Genomic DNA, 14,956 nt, shown 5'->3' on the forward strand with positions numbered 1-14,956 from the left:
CCACAGCAAGTGTTCGGCCCATCTGAGTGGCCAGATGTGGCCGGGGAAGAACCACACTAGCACAATTCTAGTTCCCTTGCTTGCCCATGTGTCAATGGGACTCCCAGATTCAGGAAAGGGAAGCTAAATGTTAGAGAGCTTTAATGAAGATAACAATGTGCTCCAAGACTTTAAACTTACTTCTATGCATGTCACTAAAATTGTTGAGTTTTTTTGATGATTATTCTGGCTATATTTTACCATTCAAAAGGGGTCGTTAGGCAGCATGGAGATTAGGCAGCATAATGTAAAATTTTGGTTATTGTGCCACAGAGAGAAATGGGAATACTCATTTTTTTTTTTTCTTTTCGAGATGGAGTCTCACTCTGTCGCCCAGGCTGGAGTGCAGTGGCGCGATCTCGGCTCCCTGCAAGCTCCGCCTCCCGGGTTCACGCCATTCTCCTGCCTCAGCCTCCCGAGTAGCTGGGACTACAGGCGCCCGCCACCTCGCCCAGCTAATTTTTTTCTCTTTAGTAGAGACGGGGTTTTACCATGGTCTCGATCTCTTGACCTCATGATCCGGCCGCCTCGGCCTCCCAAAGTGCTGGGATTACAGGCATGAGTCACCATGCCCAGCGAAGTAGTCATCTTTTATACAGTGTTCATGATTAGTAAAAACCTAATAAATTAACCAGTATTTGAAAATTAACAAAAATAACCATTGCTTTTTGAGTTTTTAATAAACCAAAGAGAGGCAAATTTAAATAAAAACAGCAACTGTTAAGTTTACTCTTCTTAATCAACTATAAAACTCAAAGTGAAGGCCAGGCACGGTGGCTCATGCCTGTAATCCCGGCACCCTGGAAGGCCAAGGTGGGCAGATCACAAGGTCAGGAGATCGAGACCATCCTGGCTAACATGGTGAAACCCCGTCTCTACTAAAAATACAAAAAAAATTAGCCAGGCATGGTGGCAGGTGCCTGTAGTCCCAGCTACTCAGGAGGCTGAGGCACGAGAATGGTGTGAACCCAGGAGGCAGAGCCTGCAGTGAGCCGAGATCGTTCCACTGCACTCCAGCCTGGGTGACAGAGTGAGACTCCGTCTCAAAAAAACCCAAAAACAAACAAACAAACAAAACTGAAAGTGATATTCTTTCTCTGCCTAAGTGGTATATGGCCTTAGTGTTGAGATATCTCTGCATGGGGAGAATTGATAATCAAATGCCAGCAGGTCTTCAGCAGAGGCAGCAGTGACAGGAGTTAAAAACCCACCTTGGCACCTGAACACACGCTGCCCAAGGGCATATCTAAAACAGGCAAAAGGACAGAGGTTTTTCTTGCATTTCATAACAAAGATCAGAGAAAGGAATGTGTTACGTCTTATTTACACTGAGTCTCCTTTCCATATCAAGATGACTAGAAAGAGTAACAAAGAAACCAGCTGCAGGGTCATCTGTCAAGGACAAGGTTAGTAAACCCAGGGCTTTGGAGAGCCGGGCCCTGCCTACTGTGGCACAAAGGCTGCCCTGAGCACCTGCTGCCTGGTGCCACAAGAGGCTTCAATATGGTCCTAGAGCTTTTTATTTCACTTAGAAATGTGAAGGTGCAAGTAATGATATGTAAAAAACCTCAAAAAACAGTAATATAATGCAGAATTATTTAAAGTAGCTACATCAATAAAAAGGAAACTTGAAGTTTCTCTCTGCAGAGAAGTAACGCACACCCTGCTTGTCAAAACACAGCTTCATGACAGGTGCTGGGAGCACACAGGCTTCCTGAGCCCACGCCCTGGTTGTGCAGGTGTCTGTGGGTGGGTGGAATCCACCGTGGCTACCTGGCCTGGCAGGAGGCTGCTCTGCCCATGGAATGAGTGAGCAAATACTCCTCTGATGGTGGGGGGAGCCCTAGGAGGAATGCACCCCACGGGCTCAGAGTGCCGGCTGCACAGGAGAAAGGTGGCAGCACTGACTCTGCTCTACGATTAGGTCCCCCGAGGAGGCAAACACCCACAGGTCCCTCTCATCAGATGCTGCATTTCGAGTTTGTTGTCCTTCCCTAGGTATTTCCCTCTCAACGGAGACCACAGCATGATCGGTGCATCCTGCACAAGAGTGGAATCAATGATTGGAAGCAAAGTGCCATCTAAGCGGTTAATTCTCAGAGAGCGCAACAGTTGAGGTGTCACCGTCAGAGATACAGAGAATGAAATAATCCCAGACCCAGCAGAAAGAGGCCAACCTTTGAGGATTTCCACCTGCTGGTAAAAGCTCTCTCACACAGATAATACATAGCCCCTGCTACCCCAAACATGGCTGCTTCAAAAGGATGAGAGCTGAGCAGAGAAGCTGTTTGTATGGTAGAAAAAAGTGGTCGAAAAGGCGTCCTTGGCCATACACTGGTTATCCTAGGAACCTGAACAACAGATAAGGGAAAAAGAAAATGGCAGGGGGAAAAGAAAAGGAGAAAATAATGCTGAACACAAGTGACCTACACACAGTGATTACAGATCACAAAAGGAAAACAGAACAAAAACCACCATGAGGATGGTACGGTCCATGCCAACATCTGCATCCACACGTATAAATCAGTGATGAAACCACGAAGTCCTTCCTGGAGAATCTCAGCGTTCACACAGCAAGGATTTTTATCTAATTTAGGGTCCTGTGAACACTGAGTTTCCTCAGTGGGGGTTGTTGTGACAAAGGACAGAGGCAACTCGTTACTGTGCCCAAGAAAGCATGGGGACATGTGCCAGGCAGCCACTTGCGCCTGCCCTGGATGGGTACTTACCCTCAGTTATTTGACCAAATGATGAAAAAAAAATATTTTAAACATCACAAGAAAAGGGAGGAAGATACAATAAAAATAAAAATTATCACCAGGTGCAGTGGCTCATGCCTGTAATCCCAGTACTTTGGGAGGCCGAGGTGGGTGGATCACCTGAGGTCACAAGTTAGAGATCAGCCTGACCAACATGGAGAAACCCCGTCTCTACTAAAAATACAAAATTAGCTGGGTGTGGTGGCACATGTCTGCAATCCTAACTACTCAGGAGGCTGAGGCAGGAGAATGGCTTGAACCCGGGAGGTGGAGGTTGTGTTGAGCCAAGATCGCGCCATTGCACTCCAGTCTGGGCAACAAGAGCAAAACTCCATCTCAAAAAAATAAATAAATAAATTATCAACAATAAAAACATTCCTGCCATTTTCAGTTAAGGAGTTACAAATACAAAATGATTCTTTGTTTTCTAAAATGCAGCTACATTTTAAAATTAATTACACTTATAAAAATACTTACCAAGCTACAGGGCGTTACTACAAGGTATGATTTTATGGATTTCCCAAGATAAGCTATTAGCAAGAAAGATCATTTCGTTTAGTCTCCGCTGGTGCTCGGAGGCCTGCGTGGACTCTGCTCCCTGCCCTCAATCTGACCACTGTTGAGTGCTGACCAGAGGGGCTCTCCCACTGCCTGCTCGCTGAGACCTTCCTCAGTGATTGCAAGTTAGTTTATTGTGCTCTCCTTCCTGCTCCACAAAAAAACAGTGCACAGCCTGACCGAGCACGCACTAAGAGCTCTGCTTTAGCAGGAAACAGACACGTTCATTGGCCTTTGGTGTCAGCTGAAGGTCTTAGCATAATTTCTATTATAAGCTGAAACTACTTTATAGCTAATCTGATAGTTCCTTTACATTGACAATTTTAAACTTTAAGTCTAACCTCAATAATGACATTCTATGATCACATAAAGGCCAGTTCCCAGCTGAATGACAGACTGACTTCTAGGAAAAGCTGAGTGAAGAAGAGAATACCCTAATGATTAGACTTATGGAAAAAAACCACAAGTTCCCTCTTACCTATATATATATGTGTGTGTGTGTGTGTATATGTATGTATATATATACACACACAAATATACACACATATACACATATCTGTCACCTATGCTGGAATGGAGTGGCACATTCTTAGTTCACTGTGGCATCAAACTCCTAGGCTCAAGGGATCCTCCCTCTGCAGCATCCTGAGTAGCTGGGATTATGGGCAGGCACCACCACATCTAACTAAGTTTTTAATTAAAAATTTTTAGAGACAGGGGTTTCTTAAGTTGCCCAGGCTGGTCTCAAACTTCTGGCCTCAGGCGATTCTCCTCCCTCAGCCTCCCAAAGTGCTGTGATTACAGGTGTAAGCCACTGTGCCTGGCCCCTCTTACGTATTTTAAAGTTGTGATAATAGCTGTATATTTTGGTAAAAGCAACAACCTATTACATGAAAACAAGTCTTTAGATTTTTTTAGTTTGAATCTTTCTGTTTTCCTGTTGGTAAATCACTGACAAGGCTATAGTTAATCAAATAGCTGTGTTTTAGTGATTATTCCGGAGCTAGAAGAATCCTATCAGGAATGGCCATAAAATCATTAGTTCTTTAACTGCACTGTTTTGGAATAGAGATGAATGATCAAATATTCACCTTCTAAGCTCTGTTCAAAATCCTTGTCTTCACAATAACCGCATTATCTCCCATCTGTTACTACTTTAATTGAAACTCTAATAATTCGTCACAGCCTTAAAAAAATGGACTTATGTATTCAATATATTCTATTATTTTTCATTCATTAATATTTGAAAACACATTAGATATTTGACTGTGGGTAGAATATTAATTACAGCTGTGCATCTTGCCTACAAATACTTCAGAAGCCAAGTGGGGCTACAGAAGAGTCTCTGGAGACCTCCACTGGCCGGGAGATCTCTTAATTCCTCCTGGCAGACCCTTGTGTGCTGCCCACTGTGGTGAGAAATGAGCACCCACTAGAAGAGCCTGTAAGTCTCTGGAAAACAGCAAAAACTGTTGGCCAGTTCAACCAAAATAACACCACTGGCCCCAAATATCACAAAACATACTAGAAAACAATGTATAGTAGTTATTAAGGGATCAAAATTCTCCCTCGCTTTGTACTTCTGCCTCAATGAGATCATCTACTATAGTCACTTTGTAAGAGTTTTTTGGGTCAATTTTTAACAATTTTTAAATGGGTTAAAAGCCTTTAAAAGAAAGAAAGCATTTCTCTAATAATAATCCATACTTCAAACCATTGATAAATTTTCTTGAGAAAAAAAAAAAAGAGCTCAAAATGAACAAACACTGGTCAAGTTTCATTTAAGTTATGGATAGAGTGTGGAGAAGGTGTCACTCTGTTGCCCAGGCTAGAGTGCAGTGGTGCGATCATAGCTCACTACAGCCTTAACCTCCTGGACACAAGTGATCCTCTCACCTCATCCTCTCCAGCACCTGGGACCACAGGTGTGCACTACCACACATTATTATTATTATTTTTGCAGGGACAGGATCTCACAATGTTGCTCAGGCTGGTCTCGAACTCCTGGAGTCAAGCAATCCTCCCACCTTGGCCTCCCAAAGTGTTAGGATTATAGGCATGAGCCACCATGCCCGGCTGTTTTGTTTTCTTTAGCTATTAAGCAAATTATTCAAAGTTCATTCTAACTTTCGCAAGTTTTTTTCCCCTTATCATCTTCGTAAGAAAGCTAAGGATTCTTCTAGGTCTTCTAGCTGACCCCTAAGCTACTACGAAGTCTTTCCGGTACTTACAAGAGAGCGGGAACTCTGCCTGGAAGGCGGCAGGAACTGCCTCACGTTAGTAGGCGTTTCCTTTTCAATGGAATGTCGTCTCTGGGGCGGCTGCCGTCTCTCTGGCTGGGGTGTTGATGATATGGGTAGGAATTTGGGAGGCTCTAAAGATTTAACCAAATGAAATTAAAAAATGTGAATTTTCTAACACAAAGCCTGTTGACATTTGTGACAAACACTGTATTCAAAGATGAGTTATTTATTTCATTGGATAGATATTTTAAGATGGTAATGGTAATCCTTAGGAGCAGACTCTGAGGGCTGTTACAGAAGAATCTTTGCAAAGTAAACTTGCTACAGAAATAGCAAGAAAAAAGGAAAAATATTAGGTGTGGCCAGAAAGATTCCCAAATCATACCAAAATTCTCAAGTGTACCCTTTTTTTACATTCTACTCTTTAAAGACAAAACAAGGAAAACCCTTCTTTCTACATGTTTACCAAGACATTTTGTCCTTAGGTTTAAATTAAACCATATTTAAACAGAAAAAGGAAGCTTCAGCTTTGATATTAATATTGTACCATTGTCCTTCTCTGTCTAGTAATATTTTAAGATAGTGTTTAAAAGGAGAATGCTTTCGTGTCTGAATGGTTCTGGATTCACATTTTGAAAACATAAGGAGAACATTAGAAATAAATTATGGTGCCAGAGTTTTATTTAGTGCTTCTTCCTACTCTGTCTACAAAGTAGAGCTGCTTCAATGTAGTGGGTGTGAAGAGTGAGAGTCAACACAAAGTTACATAGGATCCATCTATTTAGACTGTCCCACCAAGAGAAACCACTACAGGAAAACACAGATATAATTTCCACAGTCAAGCAAAGATACAGAAATCCATTATGAGATTCAGCTGGGTCCCTATAATATTTAATGGGTCTGGCCAAATACCAGTTGTGGATAACTAGTCAGCACCCACTGTTTTTGATATAATCTGTGTAAATAATAAAAATACTACTTAAAGAATTTTTGTGTATGAGAAATCAAGCCAATATATAATATTAATACTTCATAATGTTCTTATAAATGAAAAGGATTATTAAAAGCCTTTAGAAATCCCTTAACTTTAGATATCTGTGTTCAGAATCTATCTCCTAAAGAGTTACAAAGGTGTTTTCACTACCTACACAGGTTTTCGGAGATGGGTGTGTGTGGGTGGTAGGTGGAATGGTAATAAATATGGTTGTTTTCGGCTTCCGGTTTAAATTTAGCCAAGGAGGTAATCTATCTAAAACAAAACAGAACAGAACACTACACACACAACTGATTTATACTATTTCCCATGACTACTGTTCATAAACACAAATGCGCCTGCTCTGTCATAAGTTCCCGAGGTCTGGTGTGATGCCACACTTGGAAAATCAGTATTTCATCTCCCGATCAGTGAAACGCCTGGGTTAGTTCTTTCTACCCCAAATGAGCACAGGGCACTCTGGGATCTCTGCTCCAGGTCAAGTGTGTTTTGTAATAAGATAACCGGCTACAGTTCTTAGCAACACAACTACTCACTCTTCCTTGTGGACACGGCCTCCAGGACTGGCTCTTCAGGGAAAGAGGGAGACACGCTGCTGCTGCTGGTCGACTTGTGCAGGGTTTCTTCCTGAGCAAAACACAGGTGGAGAAACTGATTTCTTAGACATTTGTGCTCTCATGCTATTTAATAACATTTTATTATTAAACGGTTATTTTAACATGAGGCACCAAATTATGTCAAAGGTTCAAGGCAAGCAGAAGACAAACTAGAAGGGGTTTTAAAACAAGACAGGTCTGGGTTTGTGCCTTGGCTCTGCCCTGATTAGAGTGATGTGAAACTGAGCATGCTTCTTTCTGGTTTTTTGGAGACAGGGTCTCACTCTGTTGCTCTGGCTGCAGGCAGTGGTGTGATCTTGGCTCACTGCAGCTCCCACCTTCTGGGCCCAAGTGATCCTCCCATCTCAGGCCCCAGAATCCCGGATCACAGGTGTGCACTTCCACACCCAGCTAATTTTTACATTTTTTGTAGAGACAGGGTCTTCCTATGTTGCCCAGCTGGCCTTGAGCTCAAGCGATCCTCCCACCTCAGCCTCTCCAAGTGCTGGGGTAACAGGTGTGAGCCGCTGCCCCTGGCCGGAGCATGTTTCTTATCTTAGTTTCATCATTGTGAAAGAGGGTATTTAATATCACTTTTTCCATAGGGTTATTAGAAAGATTAAATGAGGCAATGCATTCAAAATGCTTACCACATTACCTGGCACATAATAAAACAGTGGTAATATTATTAGGGAAACGTTTAATACATTTATAAAAGTAATACACTGTGAGCCTCATAGGAGCAGATGCCGGGTCTGTCTTGTTCACTGATGTATGTCCAGTACCAAACCCATCACTTAGGATGTAATGAGTGTTTGCTGAATGAATGGATGAAACACATAAACATCTCATGAAATGTCCTATGAGTCTAGAAATACGTCTACGTTGTGGGCCAGCTATCGTGGCTCGCACCTGTAATCCCAGCACTTTGGGAGGCCGAGACGGGCAGATCATGAGGTCAGGAGTTCGAGATCAGCCTGGCCAGCATGGTGAAACCTCATCTCTACTAAAAATACAAAAATGAGCTGGGCGTAGTGGCATATGCCTGTAGTACCAGCTACTTGGGAGGCTGAGGCAGGAGAATCGCTTGACCTGGGGAGGCAGAGGTTGTAGTGAGCTGATATCGCACCAGTGCACTCCAGCCTGGGTGATAGAGCAAGACTCTGTCCCAGAAAAAGAAAAGAAAAAGAAAAAGAAAAAGAAAAATGCCTACATTGTGCCAAATAAAAGTAACATTCCTATTACCAGAGAGAAGAGATCCTGACTTGTTTTAGACTAAACACAAATGAAGTATAATATTTATTTCTGAAATATTTACTAAATACTATGTGAGATAAACATTTACTTGTAATTTCTACTTAGTGTCTATAGATATATATATATATTTTTTTTGAGACGGAGTCTTACTCTGTCGCCCAGGCTGGAGTGCAGTAGCGCGATCTCAGTTCACTGCAACCTCCGCCTCCTGGGTTCAAGCAATTCTCCTGCCTCAGCCTCCTAACTGGGATTATAGGTGAGTGCCACCACGCCTGGCTAATTTTTGTAATTTTTTTGGTAGAGATGGCATTTCACCATGTTGGTCAGGCTGGTCTTGAACTCCTGACCTCGTGATCCACCCACCTCGGCCTCCCAAAGTGCTGGGATTACAGGCATGATCCACCATGCCCAGCCTATAGATATTTTTAAATACAAAAGGAAGAAAATTAGGCAAATACCTTCACTCATGACTATGTGAGATAAACTATGTGAAAGATTTTAGATGTTCTTAGCTAAAATGACTTAACTTTTTTAATTTAAAAAAAATTTTTTTTTTTTTTAAGTTCTAGGATACATGTGCAGGATGTGCAGGTTTGTTACATAGGTAAATGTGTGCCATGGTGGTTTGCTGCACCCATCAACCCATCACCTAGGTTATTAAGCCCAGCATAAAGTAACTTTTAAGAATTAGCTGTTCACCAAAAACTGGCCTCACGTAAAACCTACTGCTGAAAGCATTAGTTTCAAGTAAGCTACAATACAATATGTCTGGTTAAAGAACAGGGAGAAAAAAAGCCCACGTAAACCACATAGTTCAAACAAAAAAGGGCTAGGCTGGGCGCGGTGGCTCACATCTGTAATCCCAGCACTTTGGGAGGCCAAGGCAGGCAGATGACTTGAGGTCAGGACCAGCCTGGCCAACACGGTGAAACCCTGTCTCTACTGAAAATACAAAAATTAGCTGGATGGTAACAGGCGCCTGTAATCCCAGCTCCTTGGGAGGCTGAGGCATGAGAATCACTTGAACTCGGAGGCGGAGGTTGCAGTGAGCCAGGATCACCCCACTACACTCCAGCCGGGGCGACAGAGCGAGACTCTGTCTCAAAAAACAAAAACCAAAAAACTCCAAAAAGGTTTAAATAGTGACCTCCACACTTTTGGGACTTATCATGAAGACCAAATCAAGCACTGTAAGCAAAGCCTCTATCCCAGATAGGATGTAGTCAGTCACACTAATCTTCAAAAAAGCTAGCATGCAATTAGAACAATCTTTTTCTGTTTACAGAAGATCAGAAGGAAATAAAAGCAGAGAGTATCTCTTAGGAAAAGGAACAAAGGAGTCATATGCAGTATTTCCCAAATAATTATCTGCTACCTTGATTAAAACAGCAGAAACTATCCCTGTGCCTCACACGCTTCAGCTCACCTTCGCTAGAAATATTTTTGAAGTCAGCTGGGTGCGGTGGCTCACGCCTGTAATCCCAACACTTTGGGAGGCTGAGGCAGGCGGATCATGAGGTCAGGAGTTCGAGACCAGCCTGACCAACATGGAGAAATTCTTGTCTCTACTAAAAATACAAAATAAGCTGGGCGTGGTGGCATGTGCCAGTAATCCCAGCTACTCGGGAGGCTGAGGCAGGAGAATCACTTGAACCCGGGAGGTAGAGGCTGCGGCGAGCCGAGATCATGCCACTGTACTCCAGCCTGGGCAAGAAGAGTGAAACTCCGTCTCAAAAGAAAAAAAAAAAAAAGAAATATTTTTAAAGTCTAATTTTACATGTTGTTACCTTTGTTAGTGTTAAGGGAGAATTAGATCATGTTTCTTTACTCCAGGATGGAAACCAGTTAAATTCTGTATAATGAAAATATCACACTTAATTCTGTAAGAAAACTATCTCTGAGAAAAAATGGCGCTATAAATAAGCAAAATGGTCAGAATGAAGCCTTTTATAAGCAAATTAAAAAGATCAATAATTTTATGACCACAAATGTTAAAATTCTAAAGAAAACTGAAAACATGAGAAAGCATAAGTATCTGTATCTGAAGTGGTGGAGCTGGAGCACACAACTGCAGTCCAGCACTGGCCACACTTCTCTCAGCTCAAAGAACACCAGCATCTAGCTGTACACGTGATGCAGCCCTCTCATGTTTCGTTTATATTTCACGTCCTTTTTAGGTACATATTGACCTCCAAAACAAGAAGAGCAGTGCAGAGAAGCTTTGCTGGAAGCGGCTCTTTTCTCTCGTTCAGACTTTATTCTCAGTGAAATCCTATAAAACCTCAAAGCTGGATTTTTCCACCACTGCATCTGATCTTTAAAATGACTACTCAATGTTTGATGGTCCTGAAAGTCCTTTGAAGAAGCAAAGCAACTTAGAGGCTTCACTATGCCCAAATGAGCCAGTTTCACTCTAATCAATCAGAAGAACCTGGGTGCATAACTCAGCATTTCTCAGAATCTTTTTTATCTAGAAAATTGTTGGGTGGAATGTTCTTTATAGTCCTCTCCAGGTCAAAAATGTAAATAGAAACTAAGTGTCTTTCCTGCCAGGCACGGTAGCTCACACCTGCATCCCAGCACTTTGGGAGGCTGAGGCCAGAGGATCGCTTAAGCCCGGGAGTTTGAGACTAGCCTAAGCAACATGGTGAGGGTCCGTCTCTACAAAAATTAGTAAGAAAAAAATAGCCAGGTGTGGTGGTGCACACCTATGGTCCTAGCTACTTGGGAGACTGAGGCAGGGGGATGGGATCCCTTAAGCCCAAGAGGTCGAGGCTTCAATGAGCTGTGTTCGCACCACTGCACTGTAGCCTGAGTGACAGAGCAAGACCCTGTCTCGAAAATAAGTCTAAGAAAGTCTTTCCTGAATCTCCCTTTTATTTTTTTTTTATTTTTTATTTTTTTGAGACGGAGTCTCGCTCTGTCGCCCGGGCTGGAGTGCAGTGGCCGGATCTCAGCTCACTGCAAGCTCCGCCTCCCGGGTTTACGCCATTCTCCTGCCTCAGCCTCCCGAGTAGCTGGGACTACAGGCGCCCGCCACCTCGCCCGGCTAGTTTTTTGTATTTTTTAGTAGAGACGGGGTTTCACAGTGTTAGCCAGGATGGTCTCGATCTCCTGACCTCGTGATCCGCCCGTCTCGGCCTCCCAAAGTGCTGGGATTACAGGCTTGAGCCACCGCGCCCGGCCCTGAATCTCCCTTTTAAAGTAACACTAAAAATTTGTAGATATGGTTCTAGGGGAATTAAAATTTCAGTTTAGGTGAATTTAAAGGTAACATTTTGATTTTTAAAATCTTTTTATTTATTATTATTGTGAGACTGAGTCTTGCTCATTCACCCAGGCTGGAGTGCAGTGGCGTGATCTCAGATCACTGCAATTTCTGCCTCCTGGGTTCAAGCGATTCTCCTGCCTCAGCCTCCAGAGTGGCTGGGATTATTGGCAAGCGCCACCATGCCTGGCTAAATTATATATTTTTAGTAGAGATGGGGTTTTGCCATGTTCGCCAGCCTGGTCTCAAACTCCTGACCTCAAGTGATCCTCCCTCCTCGGCCTCCCAAAGTGCCGGGATTACAGATGTGAGTCACCACGCCCAGCCACATTCTGATTTTTTAAAAACCTAATAATGCTGAATACTTTTATTTCACTCTTACTCTTTATATCTCTCTCTCTATAGATATGTAGTATTATATTATATATTATATATATATATATACACATATACACTTTATGAGATCTCATGAGACTCTTATAGATGCAACTGAGGCCAAAGGAAGAAAGGGGCACACTTGGAGCACTAGATTTTGGCACTCAGAGGGCACATTCTCTATTTAAAAAGCATATACTCAAGATTTAAAAATAACACAAGAAAAACACATAATATATTCAGTTATTATGTTCATTAATTAACTAGTTAATCAGAGACAGGGTCTCACTCTGTTGCCCAGGCTGGAGTGCAGTGGTGCAATCACGGCTCACTGCAGCCTGGACCTCCAGAGCTCAAATGATCCTCCCATCTCAACCTCCCAAGTAGCTAGGACTACAGACGTGCCACCACGCCCAGCTAACTTTTAAGAAACATTTGTTGTAGAGACGGGGGTCTCGCTATGTTGCCCAGGCTGGTCTCGAACTCCTAGCCCCAATGATCTTCCCACCTTGGCCTCTGAAAGTACTAGGATTACAGGCATAATCTCATATTGGCCACCATGTGTGGCCAGTATATTAATTTTTTAAAAATGTTTTGCAAAAAGGAAATAACTAAGGGTTGACATTAGAATCTGATGTACCTTGATTACCCAATGCACATAGAATATACTGAAATGTTACAGATAGAAGGAGTTGTTTTAAATTTTACGTTGCTTCCCCAGAAGTGTTAAGGGTCCACTGTCCCTGAATACCCACAACAGGCAGCTGCACACAATTTTCTGATTGCTTAAAAGGAATCTTCTCCGGGATTAGTTCTTGCCCCGGAGGAATCACACTAACTTGTGCTAGTCTATCTCGGGTAACTTAGACGCTCATAAGGCCAGCCAGGGAACTTCTGAAGGTCAGGTCTCCTGAGAGAAGGGTGTGTGTGCACACACATGTGGGCATATGCGTGGGTACATCCATGTGCGTGTACAGGCTCCTGTTTGCTGTGTAGCCTCTCGTGTCTGTTCCCACTGCCTAATCACTTTTTGTTTATCTGGGGAATTCTGATGGGTCTCCGACATCTCTAGAGTATCAGTCTCTTCTACTGCCTGGCCTGCTTCCCGAAATCTTGTTTTTCATCTGATCCCAGTGACTGGCTGATCCTCATGGAGTTAGGGCTTCTCGAGCTCAGAACCGTGGCTGCAGGAAAGCCTCCTGCACTGCTGCTTTGCTCCAGGGCCCACTGGTGCCGAATACTGCCAGAGTATAGTCTCAGGGGCCAGTCTGGGCACCTAACTCACTTAACAGGAATGGAAATCTTCCTCCTCCTGAAAAGAGGTTCAAGGAGGGCTCAGACACAGCTCCTCTGCTTAGCTTTCCTACTGGAAGCTTTGATATGGCTACAATCAAAACTCATATTTCAGTAAAAAAAAAAAAAAGTTACCAAGACAGGCTAGCAGAGGTTATTAAAGACAACAAGAAACACTGAAGTTAGGTTTCTGGGAACTGAAAAAACAGTAATGGAAGCAAGATGTGGGTGTGAGGGGTCCAATTTAATAGGGGATCTGTGACTAAAACACTGTGTGGCTTTTCTAACTTAGTTTCTTCCTGGCTAGGGGCTCACTTTTCTCACTGGAAAGTAATGATGCTGAACAAAATTTCTAAGGCCCCTTCCAGTTAAAAAAAAATACTGTTTTTTGCTGTGTTTTGTTTTTTGACACTAGACTCTTGCTCTTCAAGCGATTCTCTTGTCTCAGCCTCCCAAATAGCTGGGATTACAACCATGCACCACCACGCCTAGCTGATTTTTGTATTTTTAGTAGAGATGGGGTTTCACTACGTTGGCCAGGCCGGTCTTGAACTTCTGGCCTCAAGTGATCTATCCGCCTCGGCCTCCCAGTGCTGGGATTACAGGCGGGAGCCACCACGCCCAACCTTTGTTCTTCTCTTCAGTTAAGGCATTCTCATGTGCCGTGAGAACACTAGCAAGTTCATGAGACACATGGACTTCAGAGTTAGACAGACTTGGGTTTCAAATCTAACTTTATCATTTACTAACTCTTTGAACGTAGACAACCATTTCATGTGTCTATTTTCTTATCTTCTTCTTCTTCTTCTTCTTTTTTTTTGGAGACAGTCTTGCTCTGTCACCCCTGCTGGAGTGCAATGACACAATCTTGACAATCTTGGCTCATTGCAATCTCCGCCTCTGGAGTTCAAGTTATTCCCATGCCTCAGCCTCCTGAGTAGCTGGAATTACAGGTGTACACCACCACACCGGGCTAATTTTTGTCTTTTTAGTAGAGATGGAGTTTTGCCATGTTGGCCAGGCTAGTCTTGAACTCCTGACCTCAAGTGATATACCCGCCTTGGCCTCCCAAAGTGCTGGGATTATAGGTGTGAGTCATCACGCATGGCCAGTTTTCTTATCTTTTATACAAGGATCATAGCTGCTATCTATGGTCTTTGTGAAGACAAACTGATTTATTTCTAAAGTCTAACATAGACTGGGCATGGTGGCTCATGCCTGTAATCCTAGCACTTTGGGAGGCCAAGGCAAGAGGAATGCTTGAGACTGGGAGTTCAACACCCCTGTCTCTATAATAAACGCAAACAACAAAAACCCCAGCAACAGTGAAAGTCTAACACAGGGTTAGCTCAACACAAAACCACCATTATAGCGACACCATGCCCAGTGTTTTTTTTTTTGAGACAGGGTCTTACTCTACCACCCAGGCTAGAGTGTAGCGGTACAAACACAGCTCACTGCAGCCTTGACCTCCTGGGGTTAGGTGATCCTCCCACCTCAGCCTCGCAAGTAGCTGCGATTACAGGGATGTGCTACCATGCCAGACTCAGTTCTTGTATTTTTAGTAAAAATGA

General features: G+C 43.2%; 1 protein-coding gene across 3 annotated transcripts in view; it reads right to left on the reverse strand.

Moving 5' to 3' along the window:
• Positions 1–14,956, reverse strand: part of SPIRE1 (spire type actin nucleation factor 1) — a 190,787-nt gene that overhangs the window by 12,197 nt on the left and 163,634 nt on the right. For 2 of the 3 annotated variants that reach the window (XM_010375650.2, XM_030925978.1), the window contains 3 exons: positions 7,130–7,220; positions 5,588–5,730; positions 2,217–2,390 (listed from right to left, as the gene is read on the reverse strand). In XM_010375650.2, the coding sequence (XP_010373952.2) occupies positions 2,217–2,390; positions 5,588–5,730; positions 7,130–7,220 (408 nt within the window). The remainder of the gene's footprint in view (positions 1–2,216; positions 2,391–5,587; positions 5,731–7,129; positions 7,221–14,956) is intronic. The other variant, XM_010375678.2, reaches the window with a different exon arrangement.

Source organism: Rhinopithecus roxellana, chromosome 21 (assembly GCF_007565055.1).
Source record: "Rhinopithecus roxellana isolate Shanxi Qingling chromosome 21, ASM756505v1, whole genome shotgun sequence".
In the NCBI taxonomy this organism is placed as follows: domain Eukaryota; kingdom Metazoa; phylum Chordata; class Mammalia; order Primates; family Cercopithecidae; genus Rhinopithecus; species Rhinopithecus roxellana.